We start from the raw sequence: 21685 nt of genomic DNA, 5'->3' as shown, positions 1-21685 counted from the left end.
TTGCAACATATTTTTTAGAAAGAAAGAAAGAAAAAGTACAACTTACTCAAGGGTGGGCTTTGTTTGTGACCATCCATAAAGGTTGTGAACATTGTAGTGATCGACTGGGGAACCATCTGGCAGATGCTGCTGACCTTCCATGCAGAGTGTTTTGAAATTCAATCCCTCTGATCTGGATCCTAAATCTATTGGAAAGGGGATGAAAACACGTGTATTTTAACAACTTGCATGCAGTAAGAAATTTAATGTGGTTTTGGGGTTTTTTTAGCTCACATCATCTTGATTGATGGCCACTTCCTTTCAAGTATTTCTGTGGTCATTTATTTTATTTTACTGAAAACAACATTTTAGGTTTTCTGAAACTGGATTTCAGAAATTTAAGAAATGTTGAAATTCAATATCAGAAATTTAGGAAACTGAAATTCCTGATACTCCTGTGTAAGAATCTGGATCTGCAAGAGAAATAGTAACTCTATTGTAGATGCTCTTAGTGGAGAGGGTCAAAGAGTAACCAGAATATATCCTAACTCAGAAAATATTGCAAATCTTTGTAAATACTACCATATCAGCCATATTCCCAGAAAATTTGGGCGGGAAGTCTATTTCTGAATACTCATTTCCTGAGAAATTATATTTAAACGCATCTGGAGGCAACAGAAGTATTCTAATCAAGCATTAGTGAGTTATTGACAAGTAATACTACTCTACACCAGTACTCAGGTAGAGTCCTGCTAAGAAGAGCAAGTATTTCAAGACTATTCCTTAGATTAGGTTTTATAATTTTGTATGTAAATAATGAGTAATCAGAGGAGACACAATGATATTTTTGAAAGTTTTAGTCACTGATTGCATTTTTCATCTGGGAAAACTATGCAAAACCTTGAAAGCCATAGCCTTGACCACACCCAAAGCAAAGTCCCTAGATAGAAAATGGATACCAAAATCTAGGAAAAAAAAAAAACAAACAAACAAAAAAACACACCCTTAATCTTCAGAAGTGCCATACAAAGGTATGTACAAATCAGAGTGACCCAAAACATTTAAATTGTTACAGCAGTGATCAGACTTACGGGGTACATATGGTGGAAAGTTGAGCTCATGATTTCTACAGCCATCAACGGCACCATTAACGAAGCTCGCAGGTTCGTTCATGTCCTGAAAAAAGAAAGCAAAAAGCCAAATAAACAGAATTCTCTTACTATTTGAGTTTGTGCCCATAATATTTAATTCCCTTTGTCAGCAAGCTGACCAACTAAATTCAATGAACAGGAAAATTAAGATTTTCAGGACCATCAATTGAATTTCTTTTTTAATCAGTATAAAACAATGCTTTAACAGATACATTTTTCTGTTAAGAAATTCCCTTCTTAGACTGACTCTGAATATCCCATTTCCCAGGGAGTAAAGCATCAAAGTCATAGAGATTAAGTGAAGTCAGAGGCTTCAGTTTTAAGAACTTCTTATTTATCAACCATATTTCTGGAAAAGGGCAGATTTTCCTCTGTGAAAAGTGAAATCAATACAGAGAATAGAGATACAGACACGTAAATTACTAAAAGCTCTGAATTTGGTAATGATGGCTCATGTCCTTGGTGCCTGTGGTCCTCTGGTTGCAGCAGTCCAGCAGAGCTGGGGTATGGGAAAATACCAAATATTTTACTGGGTTTCTAGATGTTTTGTGGTTTTCTATAGGAATATATTAATATTTAATAGCTTCTACAGTTATTGCAAGCCCACTATATTTAAGAGACAAACTAAACCTGTCATTTATCTCATTTTACCTTGCAGAAGTAGTAAAAAGTAATAGTCTTTTATTGCCAAAAGAAAAAAAAAAAAATAGGGACTTACAGAAGAAAAACAACACTGCAAAAGATCTATTAGGTGAGTCAAAAGTAAATAACGAAGACTTGAGAAAGTAAAATTTTTCAACAGGCAAAAAAATAGAACAAATAATGATGATCTTAACAAGAAGAAGGATTTTTAAGCTTTAGTCAACCATTCATGATATTTAGTATTAAACATCTGTATCCTTCCTTCCTTGCAGAGCTCAGAAAATTGCTGGGTTTTAAGGTGTTGAGAACCAATCTGAGGATAAAAAGATGCAGAAAAATCTCCAAAATATAATTTTTTACACTTACGATCCATATGCCATCAAACTTCAAGCTTCTTGATTCATTGTGTGGATTAGTGTAGACTTCAGCAATTTCTCTCATCCACCATTCAGCTGTGGAATTGCGGAAGAAATCTGGAAAAGCTGCATATGCTCGATAGAGCTGCAAAAGTAGTAGGGGAAAAAAAAAAAACAAAAAAAAAAACAAAAAAAAAAACCATAGACACAGGACTGAAAGCAACCCACTACTAAAGTGTTGGAATCTGGTTTCATTTTTTCTTTAAAAATTCTTGGTTTTGCTTTAGTGACAGTTTCTGCAATTCACTCTGATGTTATTTAGGGGTTTTTGACGTTCTGGTAGAAAAACTGGTCACTTTCTGCATCTGACTTCTTCAATTAAATTTTATCAGCCAGTTCACTGTTGTAATCCTAACGAATTTGCTGTTCCCCCTCTATTTGTTTCAGTCACCAAAAGACATCAATATTACCTCCACTTGAGTTTCCCAATCCAGTGTGTTATTAACTTCTACATTGGGAAGATCTGGCCAGACCTAGTAGGAGGAAGGAGATGTTAAAATAATCAAATTTAACTGGATGAAAAAATAAGTATCAACAGCAATAAAGATTTGCTGCTACATAGTCCAACAGCAACACAAACTGAAGTAAGTTTCCATTTGTAGCACTCAATGTGTCAACTAAATTTGGGAATGTGCATGATACTAGAAGTCTTATCCTCAATGTCTAACTTGACATGATGCTTATTTGGATAAAATAATCAGCTTTTTAAGAACAGCACCTTTCCGTAGACGATGTCATCAGTATCGGGCCATTTTATGAAGACATCCTTCTCCAAACCTCTTGTGAAGGCAGGGTAATCAGTTTCATTAGCAGATATGGCTGCATCCTAAAATTAAAGGTGATACCATTCTACTTTTACGCTCAAAAGACAAATACAGAAATGCTGTTAAATGCATTCTGTATTCTGCAACAGCATACTGCGATTTAAAAACAGGAATCCAGCACTCACCAGGATTAGGATAAACCTCATTCCTTCTTCTTGTATTTTCTTAACTAGAGCCGGTAATCCACTGAAGTGTGGGCTGAGTGTGAAGTCCAGTTGCCGTTCCATATAATCAATATCTGCATACTGGACATCCTGCAGTTCACACAAAAAAAAAGATTAAAATAAAGGGCTTTTTTGTCATTTCCTCAATAGGATCATCCTCCAGCAAGTTCATCTATTTTCAAAATTATGCAAACTGCTGACTTGGGTTTTTAAATGTAAAATTGGAATCTGATGCAGTTTAAAGCTCAGTTTATCAGATGAACACATTTTCACAACCTACCCCGTCTGAAATTCAGCTTTCAGCACCGTGTTTATTACAAAGGTAGAAATTCATACATGCAAGCAAAAAACCACCCAAACACCCCTGGATTTGTGCACATGAATATACATATTACTACACATTGTCCAGAAACAAGAGAATTGGTTGTTCCATACTGAAATAATTTAATGTTAAATACCTGTAAAATGAAAGCCATGCTTAACTTACGTACAATTTCATCAGGTCTAAAGCTTTTTCAACTTTTCCAAAAAGAACCCATGCCAAAACATAACTTTCTCAGCACAGGACAATGTATAATATGAAGTTGTTTTATTTTGCTTCCCTCATGTTTCCTTGCAAAATGCATGGAAAAGTTGAACTAAGGCATTAATCATGGCATTTCTTTTGCTGTTTTAAATTAGGCAATACCCTGAAGCCAGAAATTCAAGTGTCATCGCAGGCTTTAATGGCTCTCAACGTACATAGGGTATCCTGGCTGCCTTCATGTCTTCCACCAACTCAGCGATTTCGGTGTCATTTCCATAACCGTAACGGCATAGCTGGAATCCCAGTGCCCAGTAGGGTGGCATGACTGGTCGTCCAACCAGCTAAAAATGAAGAACAAAGAATACTTATTGCTAGTAGGTGAAAACAGAACAAAACAAAACCAAAAACAAACAAAAAAACCCCACCAGAAATCCAAAACAACCACCAAAAAAAAAAAGCTTGAAAAAGCAAAGCAAACAAAGCCAAACAAAAACCAAAACAAAACACTGAATTTGCAATAGGAGAATCATACCGCAGTATATTCCTGAACGACGAGCTCTGGTGTTGGGCCCAAAACCATGTAAAAGTCCAAAATTCCCCCAGTTGTGCGATACGTCAGAGCAGGCGTGGGCTGGAAGGTCACATCTGGAAAATGAAGGAAGTTCAAGAAGGCACAAATGCCTGGGTAAGGCAAAATCAGAACATTGAACTAAAATGCATTGAGAAGATAAAGTGAATAATTTATTTTTTTACCCATTGCATTGCTGTTAAGCAAGAGAACTCCATGGGCATTGCCATCTTCTTCAAGACCCATGTAGAATGGCTGGAAACCATACGAATTCAACTTGTACTGCAAAAGAAATAGAGTATTTTCTATTGGAAAGACATCATAAGCATTCTGGGTTTTGCATCTACCAATAAATTATCCATTATAAATAACAAGGTTAATAAATTATCAGATATTCAATGGTCGAGCATGCAACAAAGAATCTTTCATGTTGAACATCCAACAGGAAATGTCTACCAGGAGCAGTCAGTTTCAGCTTCAAATTTTGAGGTCAATTTGTCTCCTGGTGCTCAGGGCAGGGAGGAAAGAAAATTGATTTCTAGCTTTAAAAACTGCTAATGTGAAATCACTTTCCTGGGAGAAAATTTTCTCTTCTTTTCGAATATTTCCAGGCAGCCTTTGACATCAAGACAAGATGGTGACTTTCTCTTATTTTTCATTCACTCAAAATGTTTCAAATTTTCAAATCATAGGTATAGTAAGGCACTGCTATTCCATGATTAATCCCTTGCAAATTGTCAATATCTGTGTTATGCAAAAACAAACAAATACACGGATAGGCTAAAACATAATTTTTTTTTCATTTGACTCTCTAGGTCCTTTACTCAAACCCAAAGTTGCAGGACTTTGCCTAGGTCTGACTCAGGGGGACAGATCATAGAATCATAGAACAGTTGGGGCTGGAAGGGACTTTAAAGGTCATTGAACCAACCCCCCCACAATGAGCAGGGGCAACTTCAACAAGACCAGGTTGCTCAGGACCCCATTGCACCTGACCTTGAATGTTTCCAGGGATGGGCCATCTACCACCTCTCTGGGAAACCTGTGCCAGTGTTTCACCACCCTCATCATAAAAAAGTTTCTCCTTCTATCTAGTCTAAATCTAGCTTCTTTTAGCCTAAAACCATTACCCCTTGTCCTATCTCAACTGACCCTACTAAAAAAATCTGTCCCCATCTTCCCTATAAGCCCCCTTTAAGTGTTGGGGGCCCCCCAGAGCCTTCTCTTCTCCAGGAGGAGCCACCCCAATGCTCCTGTCCTTTCCTCGCAGGGGAGGCGCCCCAGCCCTCGCATCAATTTTGTGGCCTCCTCTGGACTCACTCCAGCAGGACCCCGCACTGCAGGGGGGTCTCACCAAAGCTGAGCGGAGGGGGAGAATCCCCTCCCTCGACCTGCTGCCCACGCTCCCCTGGATGCAGCCCAGGGTACAGCTGGCTTGAGCGCACGTTGTCGGCTCACGCCCAGCTTTTCATCCACCAGTACCCCCCATGCCTTTTCTTCAGGGCTGCTCTCAACCCACTGATCCCCCAGCCTGTGTCTGAGCTTGGGATTGCCCCAACCCAGGTGCAGGACTGGCTGTCTCTATAGCCAATCAACATCACTTGACAGAAAGCAAAAAAGCAGAAATTCCAGAAAAGAAAGCAAAATGGGGATTTGTTGTTTTTTGGGGGTTTTTTTTTCCACTTACTCCAGGAGGCTGGTCCCTGGCGAACATTCCCCAGGTGTGCCAGTTCATGTCACGTCGAAACATTGTGTGTTCGGCTTCACCAAGTCCATACAAATATTGGGATGCCAAGCGGGTAGAAATCTGAATGAACATGTCACTGAAGGTGAACGTCGGGAGCTGGGAATCCCAGCTGAAAAGTAAGACAGTAGAACAAGATGACAGCAATATTTAGCGCTGGGAGTAGCTGGTTGTCACTCTTTCAAGGCCAACTCTTTTTCTGTAAAAATCTCATTATTCAAAAAAGTTGGAATAAAACTGTCATGGTTTTATTACACAACTGTTTTGTAGAGTTTAATGGGATTTTTTTTTTGTGCAGGTTATTTTGAGAGAATAGGTGTAAATCAGCTTTTTCTTATTAAAAATTTACAATCTGATAGTGTTCTTCTGTGACTGCTGCAGATGTGGAAGGCTTAATAAGGAATAATTCGCTCTATTTGGCAAAAAAAGGAACTCAACTTGCAATTAAATTTTGATTACTTTAAAGAATGGCAAAAAGAATATTTTATATCCAAGAGCGTAAGACAAAAAACAAGCAAACAGACACAAAATCCCCTTAAAAAATGCTGTGGTCACCTATGGGAAGTATTAAAAAGTGTAGAAAATTATTGTGTCTCCCAGATACTTGGGAACTGTAGAAAAATTTGTGTTTGGAAATGTCTACATGTCGTACTTGAAGACAGCGCACAGGACTTTTAGCCAACATCAAAGTATGAGGTGGCAGGGAAACACCTCAGCCAATCTGGGGAAAAAACAGGGTCTTCTTCAGGTCACCTTCTCCTTCCTTTGGGTTAATATTCTCATACTTAGTCACCGGTCAAGTGGCCACCGCTGGAGCAGAGTTTAATATTTGATAGAAGTGGCCATTTTATGGGGCAGACACAAAGGCTTTTTTCATGACATTTAGAACAGACTGGACAGTAAAATGTTTTGGCAGGAAAAAAGGAAAAGGAAAAAGGGGAAGAGAAGAAAGAAAAAGGGAGGGGAAGAAATAGTGAAATGAAACATGAAAAGAAAAATAATTAAGTTAAATGTATAAACAAAATAAGAACTAAATTAACAAAATGGAATGAAAAATTTAAATTAGCAAAATAAAATTTTGAAATTAAATTAAATAAGCATGGCTTACATCACTGTCCCTGTGCTTCTGCGTTGAACCTGGATGCCAAATGGTTTGTTCTGAACCGTTACATCATAAAGTCGATTCTCAACTGTGCTCTCTGGGGACTCAGGGAGATTTAGTGGTACCGGCACCTCATATCGTTCATTTGCATAATCATAAATCTATGTATGGAAAATTAATTCATTTCAATGTATATGGAACATGCATAAACTAACAAGTAACATTTTCAGGAACTCGGGATTAAAACAGTGAAAGCACTTTCTTGCATTCCTATTGGCTGATAGAAATTAATCTACAGAGTGTAAGACTTCAAATCAGACACAGAGAATTGTTCAATTGTTTCTTACCAATATCAGTAAGAAATTTGAATTATAATAAATGGTTGAATAAACTTGCTGAGATAAGCATTTTCTTTCAATATATATTCTTTCACAAATTCCTTCAAAATATTTGAGTGAGGAAATAACAAACCTTAAGACTTTATTTTGGGCTAGGAATTACTCCTTTAATTATTTAAATATATCGATTCAAGTTATGTAGCATAAATGTATTTTATCTTTTTTTGTTGAATTTTTAGCCAGATTTAAGTTATTCTTCTTCAGTCTTTCTATATCATAGAAGCTGGCATGAGTTGATTCAAGACTATGAGCAATAAAAGCTATTTGGTTAAAAGGAGAAATTTCTTTGGATGACAAAGCACTGTCCATATAACATAAACATGACTAGGAACATTATTCCTGGAAATAACAGTATTTTGACCAGTACAATACAAAGTGAGAAATTCTGCATTACCTTAAACTGCAGCATATGGTTGTTGTGGTATTTCACCTCCAGGCGAAGGGTACTGATGGGTAACACGGACGCCCCGTAGGCTTGGAGACTGCTCTTGCTGAGGGTGACATTGGCCGTCACACCTGATGACGTGTATTTGACATCAGCAACAGTGTAAGAGTTGTCAGAGCCATTGTAATAGCAGTACGGAACGCCTACATTGGAGGTGTCTTCCTGTGAATGGAAACAGGATGAGGGAATTACTTGACTGCTGATATTTTTTTAATTTATTTAGCAGCAAGAATTCCAAACCTCTTCTTTTTACCAAATAATTAGTTAATGTAGAATTTTGTCCAAAACTTCATGCTGTTGTTAAACAATAAAGAAGCATTGCTGAACTCGCTGATCTCTATACTGTTTTAGATATAATTAATTAGTTCAAGTCTATTCAGTCTGTCTGTATCATTACAAAGTGATGATGACTTAATATTCTCTCTGCCTATGACCTTCACCTCAACCACACAAAAAAATAATTTTAAGTCTCTGGTCTCTGGCCATTTTGAATATCTTCAAAAGGATGTGTCCAAAATTTATTAGTGATGTCAGATGAGAGCTCTCCATCAGATTTTACATTTCTTTACTCATACAAATTATCTTTAAAATACCCGTTGGGAATTGTGCTTTATCTATCGAATATCTCCTGATAACAAGGTCCAAGTAACTTTTCTCTGTAACTGAATATAAACAGTCAAATTATTCTGAAGCTAGATGTGTTGATGTTGATTAACGAATCATCTTCCCACTTCTGAATAACAGTGATTTTTCCTGCCAATTTGTAAAAATGAAACTATGCCTGCTCACCTCATCTTTATTCCTAATGGAATTTTTTTCATCTTTTGTCACCAAAGTCATTTTTGACTTGAAAAAGTGTTTTAAATATATCCGGTTCATAACCTGACCAGAATGTGCTGAAGAGCCATTTCCATATATCTTAAATTATAAAAATATGTCTAATAACATGATGAACTCAGGGAAATATATCAACTATTTCAGCCTGCTGTTGCTTCAGATGTGGCTACCAGGACTTCATGCTGAGACACCATGTCCAAGTTTTAAAATTAAGATTTTGGGGAATGATAGACTAATGTCATTTAAAGGAGAACTAAAAAGAGCATTCCCATCAGGCCACAATGCTGGCATATATTTACAGCCATGTGATATTCAGAAAAAAAAACTATCCTGTAAAATGCTTCAATATTAGGAATTATGATTTGGGTATATCTGATAGACAGGAACACAACCATTTTAGTTCACAGAAGGATGAAAATTTCCCTGAGGTTCGAGGATTTCACCTAATTCTGGATTCCAGAGGAATCAGGTTTATTTAAATATTTTTTTTAATTATTACTTACTTAAATTTATTTTTTTTCAATGAGTATAAGTGTGAGATAAAGCCAAAAGGCACACTCCACACCCCCCAAAAAAAAAGATAAAATAAAAAGCCCTGCAGGTCCCAGCTGCAGTGCCAGAGTTTCATGAAGGTAGTGATCTCAAGTCTATTCTACTTTTCATAACCCTATTATTTTTTGTTACCATCTTTCAAAAAGTACTGGCTTTTTCATCTACTTTTCACATACTTCAGAAAACCAGAGGTTGTTGAAAATGATGCTAGCTTCAATAAACCACCTATTTTTTAAGTTCTTCTCTCTCAGAGAGAAGGCCAAATGAGACCGTTTCTTTTTTTGTAAAAAAAAACAAAAACAAAACAAAAAAAAAAAAAACAAAACAAAACCAAAAACTAATATGAAATTATAGTTCTTAACATGCTTTTTCCCAATTTGGTTTTCAAAAATTTTTGCTTACACTCCAGACACAGCCGAGCTGTTCACATTTTTGTTTGGAAGCATTCAGACCAGGATGACAATCGTATTTTTCGTTGATGCTGGTTCCTAGTGTCCATCTTAATGAGAACGATTTTCCCAGTTCAAGCTGGAGTCCTTGTATGAGAGCAACCTATAAATATTAAACAATAAAGCGCTATTAAATTCTACCTCTTATGAATGTTTTTTTCAGATCCTTAAAACCAAGAAATTTCCCTACACAGCAACATGCACAAACTTAGCATCTCTCCTGAGAGACCCTTATTTTTACAAATTCATGTGTCTGAAATTCCTGCACTGAAGATCTGAAAAAGATCTGATCCCGCAAGTCCCGTGGAAGCACACCAGAGGTGAAGATAAGTGCATGGCTCTTTAGCCTTTTTAAATTAAAATATAAGTGGTCAAAAAAATAAAATATTTTTTATTATTTACCCTTCTACAATATCAACTAAGAACCTAAAGCTGCTCCTCCTCTTATAAATTGAATGCACCTGCACAAATAAATGCAAAAATAAACTTTGTGTTGCATGTAACGTCTGAGAGCAAAATGGAGATGCACCATCTTCAGTGTAATTACCATTACTAACACAGACAACATTATTATAACTGTAAATAACATAATTGTACCTTTTAGTAAAATAGATCACATATACTGTGGCATTTATCACAGAACTGAGTACTCTCCTTTTCAGCATATGAAATAGAGGTGGTACAACTCTAGAGATTTTTCATTCCAGTTTTCCTATTATTATTTACCTTATCTACAGGATTATAGGTGATATTATGAGAAGAATTTTGCACATCATTGTTCTGCAACACAGTAACAGACACCGGTTCCTGGAGTAATCCCAATATTTTGATTTCTTCAAACGTCAGGTTGTTTGGATCAGTATAGTTGTTGTTTGTGACATTCATTTGTAGAACATTCTGAGGATTAATGAAATAATTGCATTTAATTGCCAAAACTTCTCCTGATTTAAATTGAAAAGCAACATATATTTTTTTGTTAAATATATATATACCAGTTACGTACGTTATATATATTTCTGTATTATATGCATAATATATGTGTGCCTAATCATTCACTTCTCCTGACATAGAAAAGTCAAGCTCTGTTTAATTATATTTAATAATATTGCATGAGTCCAACCTCTCGAGCTGTGCCATGGCTGCCACATACACCAATATAAAACTTTCTTACTACCATCAAAAATTATGATGTGGATGCTCTGGGTTCCAACATTTTCTGGACTTGCTCTTCACCTCACTCATCGTAGACATTCAGCTACATTTTTTTCCAATATGTAAAGTTTTTTGTCAATTTTTCAAATTTCTGAGACTCACAAGCAATTCATCTCCTTTCTTAACTGCCACTGATGTTTTACAGTTTTTCTGCTCTATAAACTGTTATAAGCTCTGTAGACATTCTGTTTGTTGTTGTTCTACTGAGTGGCAGGAAAACGGGAATCTTCAGGTATTAAAAATAATTAGGGGGAAAAAAGACATCAGATTTCCATCTTGGTCAAGTGACAACACTGAAACAGAACTTTGTCAAATATGTCATTTTTAAGTAAATAATTTAGGACAACAGGGAGGAGGAAAATAGAAAATATTATTGATTAAAATTGGAAATTAAAATTAGATCCTTTAAAAAATACATACTTACGTTGGAAACTTTAAAGTCATAGGAAATATAAGATTTGCTGTTAATGGTACCTAAAATGTGGAGAAAAAAATTACAGCTGCAGTGCAGAATGAGACAGCATTTAAAAAGGAAAGCTGAAAGACTAAAAATGTGCTAATTATTATTACTCTTAGAGTTGCCTTTAGAAGTTACTTCTCTGAGCAACTGCAGGACAAACTGCAATAACCTGTGAAATTCTGATTATTTTTTGAAGAGGAGAAAAATGAGTGTTGATATTTGACATTCTGCCAGCTCAAAACTTTTGTTGAATTGATGAAGGACATTGATATTTCTACATTTTCCTGAAATCCTGATTTTTTTTTTTTTTAGTCTTTTTCAAGTTCAGAAGTTATCAATGGAGTCATGATATTATATGCTGCTGGGGGTACCAGAAATCCACCTAACCTGCCCATTTTTACACCATTCATTTTGCATATTTCTTTTTTCATATTGTTTCTGTCCTTAGAAAAGTATTTCTTGGTACTTTTGATAGCCTTTCCTAGTGGTCTGTCATAATCCACAGGTTTTTTTCAATTATTTTCTCTTAGGTGAAGGATTATACGTTGGAGAATGGCTCAGGGACAAGGGTCCTGAGCCCCCCGAGCAGCTGTACGAGCAGAGCCTGCGCGGGGGGCTGATGCTGCCCCGCTGGGGTTTGGCTGCGGCTGCTGGTACGGGGGAATGTCAGGGGCGCCTCGGCCGCGGGTACCGTGGTGTGTGAAAACAGGAATCAGAAATAGTGGCCTGAGAAACTGAGTGTGATGAGCAGCTTGTGCTGTAAGCTGACTGCGAGGAGGTGGGCCGTGCGAACACGACCTTTAGAGCTTAAGCCAATCAGCTGGTGACTAGTAGGCACCATAATTAGCGTGGTCTCTATAAATATGTGTGCCCTGGACCAAAAAAGAAAGAACGATGCTTTAGCACTCACACTGAGTCCGTCTCGGCAGCGTTCCTCCACCGCTCCGCAATTATAAACTCCAATTAAATCAATATATGTTACTGCCAAATATGTGCCATTTTAGTATATAGTTTTGGTGTATTTTAGTAATTTGGCTTGATCTGCTCTCCAACGTTAAGGAACTTCTAGTTTCTAGCTTACATTTTATTTCAGTATATCTAAATAAACCTTAAACTTTTTTCCCCTTTTTTGGAAAACTCCGTAAAGTTTCCCATTCACAGCAGTTTATGGAAATAGTAGGATACAAATTAGAGATCAGGTCCACCTGAAATGCGGTAGCGTTAACAGGAATATACCATAAAACAAAGCTCTTTGTTCTTACTGTTACAGTTGGTTGAAAATAAAGCAATAAAATCTGACAAATAAAAGTAATAATAATCATAATCATGTAATAGTATAGTAACAATATAGTAATAATAATTAAAAAGAAATCCCCCCTTTACTACAAACTTGAGTGTTCTATAAAACGTTTTCCAAAAATAATTTCAGAATAAATTTTTAAACTGCTCCTGCTTAAACAGTTTCTGTCTCTTCTAGAAAAATTGTATTGAAAGACAAAGACTTTAAAAGCACCTGAAGGATTTAAGTATCCAAAGTTATTTAATGAAAACCGGATGCCTAACTGAAGCCTCATAAGTACCTTAGAAAATTCAAGGTTCTTTATTTTTCAAAAATATCTTCACCTCAAGTTTAAAATAAAAAAACATAGTGTTTTTGTCAGCAAGGGTCTTCCATTGCCCTGGAATCACCTCTGCTTTTCTTAGACACACCTGTGTTCCAAAGCCTTTCATTACCACAATAAGAAAAATTCATTTATCCTAAAATTCAAGTTTTTTACTTGGGTTGAATTAAGTTATGACCTTAGTATTACACTAAAGTTTTTTCTCACAAGAAATGTAAAATGTAAAACACTTGGGAGTTCAGTAGTATTGATCCCAGTTTATCACAAGAGGTTGCAGAGCTTTGGCTTGATTATTGTATGTGTAAAATAAGTTTTCAGGCAGCTATTAACAAAAAGTGAGGCTGGAAACAAAGCATATGTAGCCTGTTCAACTTGCTCAAAATCATGGATACGCCGTGGGCACCAAATGTCTTAACAAATTTTGGGTTCGATACCACACCTTTTGAGTTAAGGTTCCTGCTGATTTCCCAAGGAATTTAACTAATTTCAAACCATTCAGTAACTACGAGTTTTTCATCTTCGACTGAATCTTCTTGTGAAACATGGATTATGTGTGTTCTTGTGTCCACTGAAACTCATTTGGGTGCATAACAGGAAATATATCAATTGTGACAGTATAGTTTAACAGTTGGTAAAATCTTTACATATGTAAGACTCTTCTGAAATCTGAACAGGCAAAAAAAAAATCTCAAAAAATAAGAAGATTGCATTTTTCCACTTGGTGAAGAAGTAGTAACAGCTTACTATATAATTACATTTTTTGGATGTTTTTTTAAATTAAAATATTGAATGTTAAATTATTTTTCTAAATACTTTTTTTTTTTTTTAATTTATCCTCCTTCCATGAAATCAGTTCAATGATTCAAGGTTGCAAGTATTAATATTTTGGTTGTCAACATTACTTCACTACAAGTCACTAAAGGCTCACCCACTGATTCTCCATCATCCCAGAATAACTCCCCAACAGCTTCATCATTGTCATCCAGTGCAATGATAAGTCCCATAGGATTCTTACGGCTGTGGAAAAAATAACAAAACCAACACAGTTTTAGATGCATAATAAATATCTAGTCAAACTTTAATGTTCTTATTAAGAGTATAGCGTTCAACAGGGTTTCAAAACTTTGAGAACTGTCTTGCATTAGTCCCTGGCTGTCCAAGGTTTTCGTGTTCAATGATTTACACGCAACAGAATAAAATCCATGGCAAGATTAGGAAATGTTAGACAAAAAGAACAAAAACAAAAACAACCAAACAAAAAAACACAAACAAACAAAACAAAACAAAACAAACAAAAAAAAAACCTCTGTCTGGTTAATCATTAAACATATTTTATCATCTGCCATGGCAGTGACTGACAGTTATTCCCAAATTTCAAAGTGCAAATGCTAAGTATTATTAAATAATAATAATAATACAAATAATACTACAAAACATAATAATAATAATAATGTGATTTAATACTAAAAATAATACTAATAATTAAAAGTAATAATTATAATAATTATTATGGTAGTTGTAATAATAATAACGACGCTACTTTTTCTTCCTCCAACCAGGTGGCCTTGGGTCCATTCTTGAAATCACATTTTATACCAATTTCGGGAAGAAAAAATTCAGTCGGGAAATTTACCTTGCCACTGTTGTGGAGGATGGCTGTTGGAAGGGGAAGATGTAGCCTCCTCTCAAGTGAAGCCCCATTTTTTCTGCAGGAAGGTACATATCTGTCCACTGTTTTCTCAACCAGATTTTTGCACCCTAATTAACAGAGATGAAAAAGGAGGAGTAGGTTTCGTTACTCACTGCTGCCTTAAGCCCTGAGGTTTATCTTCATTCTTCCTTTTTCCTTAATTCTTCCTCCTAGTCGAAGGTTTCAGCTCTATAATGTCTGTATCGCTGTTGATGGTCACAAAAGTCAAACCACAAGAGACCAGAATGCCTTAGAATGCTATATATAAATAAGTAACTTTTGTTATTTGATTTCAGGTTATTATTTCAGTTTATTATATCAGATTATTTATTTAATAATCAACCCAGCAAGAGCAAGTCCTGCTGGGATATCTGAAGTGAACCATGTCCTTTTGTCCTTTTCCATCAACTAAAACTGCCACCACAGCGGTGGGAAATCTATTTCCAGAAATTAGATTAGCAAGAGCTAATGACAAACCCCTTTGTGCATTATTAGTAATATTATTTTTTGTTTTTATATATATATATATATATGCTCTTTGATTAATGTTTCGTTCACTCTGGTCCTCCTAAATCCTGAACTTGACCCATAGCTATGTGACCTTCTCACTCAGACATTTAGCAACCCCCACCCAATTACCCCGCTTACTTACCGAATCATAATCGTACCAGACTGCATCAGGGATATACGCTTGGATGATGTCCACCCCCTGGAAGGTGAACACAGAAATTACTTTCATATTCAAGCCTATGTTCACCCAATGTGGTGCCTTGACCTTGGGTGACCACCAGTTGCCCACCCAGCCGCTCTATCACTCCCCCTCCTCTACTGGACAGGGGAGAGAAAATACAAAGAAATTAAGCCAAAATTTCCAAAAATCATAATACAGTTGACAATGAGAAAACTATCAATTTTTCTCCTTATTTTTTTGTCCTTTCACAGTTTTCTACCGTGATGCCCAAAAAGGAAGATAATAATCCAGGTATAATTTCAGCAAGTCCATAAAAGAGAAACTCACTGTCTGTAACCCAAAATTACAATGCTGCAAACACATCATCTCAGAGGGTATTCACAAGCATCATTAAATCATCTTAATTTTACTTTTTCCATGTTGGCTTTTTTTCAGGTATTTGCTACATTTAACCAACGTTTTGTTCTGCTAAATAGTATATGCAGTACAAGAATTTGTGAGCATTATGTACAAGATTTTGCAAAAGGAAAACAGCAATACATATTTTTTGTCATGATGAATCACAGGTAAAGTGAAATCGGGTGAGAAATAAGAAGCTGACTCTGAATGAAACGCAGAGGTAATGCAAGGATGAGGTAAAACAATTTTAAACAGAAGGATCAGATTCCCAAAGAGTGGGAAAACAGAAGTAATAGAACAGTATAAAAATAATGACACAAAAAGGTAAGATTTTCTATTTAGGTGGTGATAGAAGTATGTTGTGGGCTCTCTCACTGAGAACAGAAAATGAAGAAAAACAAACAAAAAAAAAAAACTAGGTTTATGAGGAGTCCAAAGCATGTAATTAATACACTAAAAATGTAAATTAAAGAGAAAATTGAGTTTAAGGAGAAAATTAAATTTAGAAAAAATCGAATTTAAGGATAAAATTAAATCAGAGAAAATGGTATTTAATATGCATGAAAGAAGGATATAATCAAAGTTTATATTAAGACATGAGTTTCCACTGGAGATATGTTAAAGCTAATGAAAAAGGAGATCTTTGGGAATACTCCTTCCAGTTCTTGCCAAGGCAATTCAGGTTAAAATAAGACCAGATCAATTTTATTAGGTTCATAAATGGAAGACACTTTTTTCTTTTTTTTTCCTTTTCCCCAGTTTAAAAAAAAAAATGGAGAAAGAGCACAATTTCAGGGGAAATACATACACCCTAAATAGGGGAACTCTGACTTTTAAGCTGAGTAACAACATCATCCCAATGTCGAATAAGATAGAAAATCCAAAGGCAGTTTCAACTTGAGGGAAAAAAATAATAAGGGGAATAAAGGGTCAAGAAACTGAACTTGTTGGGACTTTTATTGCAATTCCCTGTAGAAAAAAGTGTGCCGGTGACTTGAGGTGTCCCCGTGAATTCCTTAGATGGTATCAAAAGAGTGAGACCTACTGGATCAAGCACAGGGGTAATGAGGAGCCCAGGACCCCACAGGAACTGCTTATCCACACTCCACGTTGCTTCATCAGAATAAAACCTAAATAAGTAGGAAAGCAGCGACATTAATTCCACTTACTAATTAATAACATATCAACTAATATTATCATGAGCAATCGTAACGTTTCAGGGTCTCGGTTGTCTAGAATCACTATTGAAAAGCATCATATGGCGATGCCCCAAGACTATTTTTGGTGGAGGTAATCTGAGGTTGTTTCACATGTATTAATTATGCATATGCATAAGCGTGTCTGGGGGGGTCTGGTCTTAATATAATTCTATTCAAAAGTTTCAAGGAAATACAGAAAATAAAGGTGAGAACATAAAAATTTTTAAATATATATCCCGGTGGAGAATAACTGTATCAACTGCCAGTGACATTTCATAGCCATCACTGACACGAGCAGAAATTGATGTGCACACTGATGTGTGCAGAAATTACAGATGGGCTTCGATGACTCTCCTTATTACTCCAAAACGGTGTTTCATGAATGTAGATGTCTGTACATAGGATGATGGGCAGCATCCTTCACAAACTACGGACGGGTTTAGAGAATCCCCAACCGTGTTTGACCCGCATGCATTATTTTGTTCCAGTATTGTGAAGGCCAACTTACTCGTGGAGAACCGGCCGTGCCACCGTGTCTCCTTGGGTGTGAGCTTTGTAAAAGAGTGTATACAGGTAGGGCAGCAACGTATAGCGGATATTCAAGTAGTGTTTTGAGGAATTCACCAAAACTGAATCAGCTCCAAAGGCAGCTGGATCCTGGGGCTGAAAATAAATAAATAATATATTATTATTGTTGCTGTTGCACAGAAAATTCAGGATACGACTGAGGGGTGCGACCAAGAATCAGGGTGGTAGGTCAGAGAGTGGCAAGCGCCCGCTCCCCATGGTAGACACCACCAATTGGGCCCAAATTTGATGTCAGATGATGATTTCAGAAAATGAAATTATGCCAAATGCATTCTCTCATGCCTACAAGTAACCCCGACAAAGCTAAACCTTTTGGAGGGAGGATTTCCCAAAGCATCAAGTTGTGCCAATTTCAAACCAGTTAACTACTTAATGATCAATGTTAGAAATTTAATTATCAGAATTTAATTTATCAGAATAGAAATGCGAACTGCAAGACAAGTTTTGGTAACAGGATGTGCTACTCACCATGCATTTTTCAGTATTGTGATTCCTGGAAAATGGGTAAAATGCTCCCACTTGCATCCATCTTCTGCAAAGTTCTTCCGTGACGTTTTCGAAGAAACCACAAATATCTGCTCCGATCTTAAAATAAAACCAGAATGCATTGTTTGTACAGCGCATTGTGTCTCCAATGTCTAACAAAGAATCGCCAAGGACTGAGTTGCAGAGGTTTTTTTTTCAATTCATCCTTAATTGTTTTCCAGGGTAATTTTGTCATTCAACATCTTTCATGAGACAAGAGTCTTCTGAATCTCCCACCTGTACCTAAATTTGCCCACTGTGTTTTCCTCTGGTTGAACCACAGAATTTCTGACATTTCTAAGACTTTTTTGTGGCAGTAGTAGCCAGGGGTAAATACAGATTTTTCAGTAGCATCAGAATTCTGCAATTAATTTTTCAGACCACCATCTACACATATAATACTAAATCAAATATAGGTCGTACAGAAAATTAAATTGACTACAAGCTAAAACTGCTCATTGGTCTCTTTCTCCCAGAGATTTATCTTCTTGTTTGGTGCTAAAATCCATCCATTAGCAAAGTAGTCCAAAAATCACAGAAATTCAAAACCTGAAAAGGAAAGTGGTCATTTCATTTATAAGTGGGTGTTCCTGTTGCATTTAAAGAGCTTCACATCAATCGCTAATGAATGTCAAATAGTAGAGGCATCAAGGGGCTGGAAACATATAAAATAATATATCTGATAGCCATATACCCACATTTTCAATAAGCAATAGAGGAAAATGGCCTACAGCTAAGAGTACTTATTCTTGGGGGGAAAAAAAAAAAATGTTTAAACTAGACTTCTAAAAGATTTCATTTATAGGGGGATTAAAATTTATTAAAGGGGATTAATTTATTATAGGATTAATTTACTATATTGTATTTTAATGTATGTTAATTTATATTATTTATTCCTACATTTATACATATTTTCTTTATTTTTATATAATTCTTTATATATATATATGCTGGGGGTTGGGGTTCTCTTATTATTCGTATGGGTTTATACATATCAGGCTTGATCAGGGTATCACAGATACACGTTTATGTCAAAGCAGTGCCACAGATGACTGCTTTCATACATAAGGGATTCCAAAGAGGCCAAATTCCAGCATTCCAGGTATTGCCCATTTTATGTGCTCCCACGTTGCTGTGTTATCTCCCAGCCAGTGTCCAGCGTACTTTCCCGATCCCGCAAAAGTAGACCTTGAAAGAAGGAAACTTCTTTTTCCAGGAAACAAAGTTTCAATGGCTCTGGAAGTAAAAAACGGTTAGTATAAGGCAAATTAATGAACAAACAAACAAACAAATAAATAAATTGTGGAGATCAGTAGATTTGCAATAAGGAAAGTTTCTATTCGTTTTCATTTATTCATTCACAATAAGTCAGCTAAGGACACGGATTCCCTTAAGTTTAACAAGGTGTCTGTTAACTAAACTAATTTTATATAGATATATATATTTGTCTTTAAGAATCTTTCTGTAAGTTTTTGCCTGCCAATCTTCAGCATATTTGAACTCCAAATAGTAAAGCTCAGGTCTCCTTTCAGGTTCCTCTACTCGTACCAGCATCAGTGAAATCCAACACTAAAAATTCAAATTTTGATTCAGACTTCAATTGGAATTCAAAAAGAAATTTATTTTGAATGCCTAGGTTCAGCCCATTGTGGGAAAACTGGTCGTTCATATTGACCTCGAGATCAGGTTCCCTGGGGAGTGAAATCTCCCAGTTTCTGTAAGTAGAGGCCATATGCCCTACACTGCCTTTGTTTGTAAAGATATTGAGAGGATTCCTCACCGTTGTGTGGAAAGGATCATAGAGTATCCAAAAAGGTTGTGAACATCATATTGTTGCCCCCACTTCTGCACTGCATCCATACAGACCGTCTTGGAATACAACAGTCTATCAACAATACCTGCAGGAAAAATGTTTGGAAATGCATGCAGATTTATTTAATTAAATTATTTTTTGTAAAAACTAAGTTTAATCAATTTAATTTAGGGAAAAAGAACAGTATTTCTATTAGTTTCTTTCATGCACATTCATGAAATTTTGGCCCTTTTCTCAGTTTGGCATTTGCATTAACCCCAATATTCTGAAGGCAAAGCAGCAAGTGCTCACCTGTGTCATACAACATTACTAGAGATTTCCAGGTTTACTCATCTCTGATTTAACAAAGAATATTTCTGTCTTCAGCATTCCTGTATCTCACAGCAGTCAATGCAGAAATATCAGAATAATACCCTGACTACTGCTAAAATGTGTGCAAATGCAGCTTTGCTAACAGAGTGGGATTTAGTAGCCTGGTGATACTCTGATTTTTCAATTTAATAAGCTTAAATCCAGGTTCAAGATGTATTTTGCATGCAAGGAAGGACTCACCCAAAAACTACACCCTAAATTTCTGAATAATTTGATCTGACCATGTACTGGCAATGATCAAATTTCTGACTTGATAAAGAATTTTAATTCCATTTTAGCACTGCCTACACCTCTAAAACTGTTGGAATTACAAGAAAATCAACACCACTGTCATATCCAGTTAAGGCAATAGCAACGTTCAGTGATCATCTGGAAAGGAGTAAATTAAGACATTCTTTTCTGATGTGCTAAATAAACCGCATCTTTGACCTGGCTGTAGGCATATTTTACTTTCAGTCAACAATAATGCTTGAGGAACCCTCCATAAAATCTGTCGTAATCCCCTAGTATCCTCTTAGCTGATGGGACAGTAATTCACAAACTTTTTCTTTTTTTTTGCTCCACAGCTAAAGACAACAGACTTACGGGGCGTGAAAGGAGGATAGTTCAAGTCGTTCTGTTCACAGCCTTTACTTGAGCCTTGAACGAAGTTGGCTACTTCATTCATATCCTGAAAAATCGCAAATTTTAATTTCAAATGGCAGCTATAACATTTACTCGTAACAGCAATATTTCTTGGGCTTTCAGCCAAATATGCCATGACAAACCCACTTGCAGCAGCTATGACTTGAGGGCACAAGAAACACATAAGAAATAGTACTCATAAATTGATGAACTCCTCATCCAGCAACCAGGACACTGAGCTACAAAATAAACAAAGAAAAAAAAAATACCTTTCTGAACATGAAAAAAGATGATTTGGGGTGGTGATGGTGGTACTCCGCCCAAACTGGAGAAATCAAATACTATCGCAAATCCTGCATCATAAACCAAGGTTATTTGTTCCAGCCTGAGAAAAATTACTTGACTAAGTTAAAACCCCAAATCCTACAAAAGCTGTTCATCTTTTTTCTAGAGGAAAACTAATTTCTCCAAAAAGGTACTGTTTATTAAAATTAAGTGTAGTAATTATGTTCCTGGTCACAGTCAGTTTTGGGGTAAATTAAATGACATTAAATACACCTTTATTGAAAGAAACAAGCATAGAGTGCATTGGATAAATGCAATTTCTAACATAATCCCTCCAATACCAAAAAAACCAAGGATTTCACCCAAGTGCACTGAATGCTACAGAAATGATACAAATCCCACGCGGAT

The 21685-nt window shown here is 36.1% G+C and overlaps 1 protein-coding gene across 1 annotated transcript in view; it reads right to left on the bottom strand.

Annotated features, from left to right (window-relative positions):
- The window catches only part of LOC104357119 (maltase-glucoamylase, intestinal-like), a 47036-nt gene that overhangs the window by 11156 nt on the left and 14195 nt on the right, over nt 1-21685 (bottom strand). Inside the window, exons 13-36 of the mRNA XM_033005925.2 lie at nt 20954-21038; nt 19964-20081; nt 19248-19419; nt 18127-18243; nt 17579-17733; nt 16917-17001; nt 15434-15490; nt 14725-14849; nt 14020-14108; nt 11434-11483; nt 10524-10694; nt 9751-9900; nt 7909-8121; nt 7123-7277; nt 5958-6126; nt 4456-4552; nt 4235-4347; nt 3918-4043; nt 3138-3266; nt 2907-3014; nt 2599-2661; nt 2139-2273; nt 1071-1155; nt 47-185 (exon numbers count right to left, since the gene is read on the bottom strand). Coding sequence (XP_032861816.1) covers nt 47-185; nt 1071-1155; nt 2139-2273; nt 2599-2661; nt 2907-3014; nt 3138-3266; nt 3918-4043; nt 4235-4347; nt 4456-4552; nt 5958-6126; nt 7123-7277; nt 7909-8121; nt 9751-9900; nt 10524-10694; nt 11434-11483; nt 14020-14108; nt 14725-14849; nt 15434-15490; nt 16917-17001; nt 17579-17733; nt 18127-18243; nt 19248-19419; nt 19964-20081; nt 20954-21038 — 2906 coding nt within the window. The remainder of the gene's footprint in view (nt 1-46; nt 186-1070; nt 1156-2138; nt 2274-2598; nt 2662-2906; nt 3015-3137; nt 3267-3917; nt 4044-4234; nt 4348-4455; nt 4553-5957; nt 6127-7122; nt 7278-7908; nt 8122-9750; nt 9901-10523; nt 10695-11433; nt 11484-14019; nt 14109-14724; nt 14850-15433; nt 15491-16916; nt 17002-17578; nt 17734-18126; nt 18244-19247; nt 19420-19963; nt 20082-20953; nt 21039-21685) is intronic.

The sequence above is a fragment of the Tyto alba genome, unplaced genomic scaffold (genome assembly GCF_018691265.1).
Source record: "Tyto alba isolate M040663 unplaced genomic scaffold, T.alba_DEE_v4.0 Super-Scaffold_100000100078, whole genome shotgun sequence".
NCBI lineage: Eukaryota > Metazoa > Chordata > Aves > Strigiformes > Tytonidae > Tyto > Tyto alba.
Note: the sequence above shows the minus strand (reverse complement) of the source record. Positions and strands in the feature narration are given on the sequence as shown.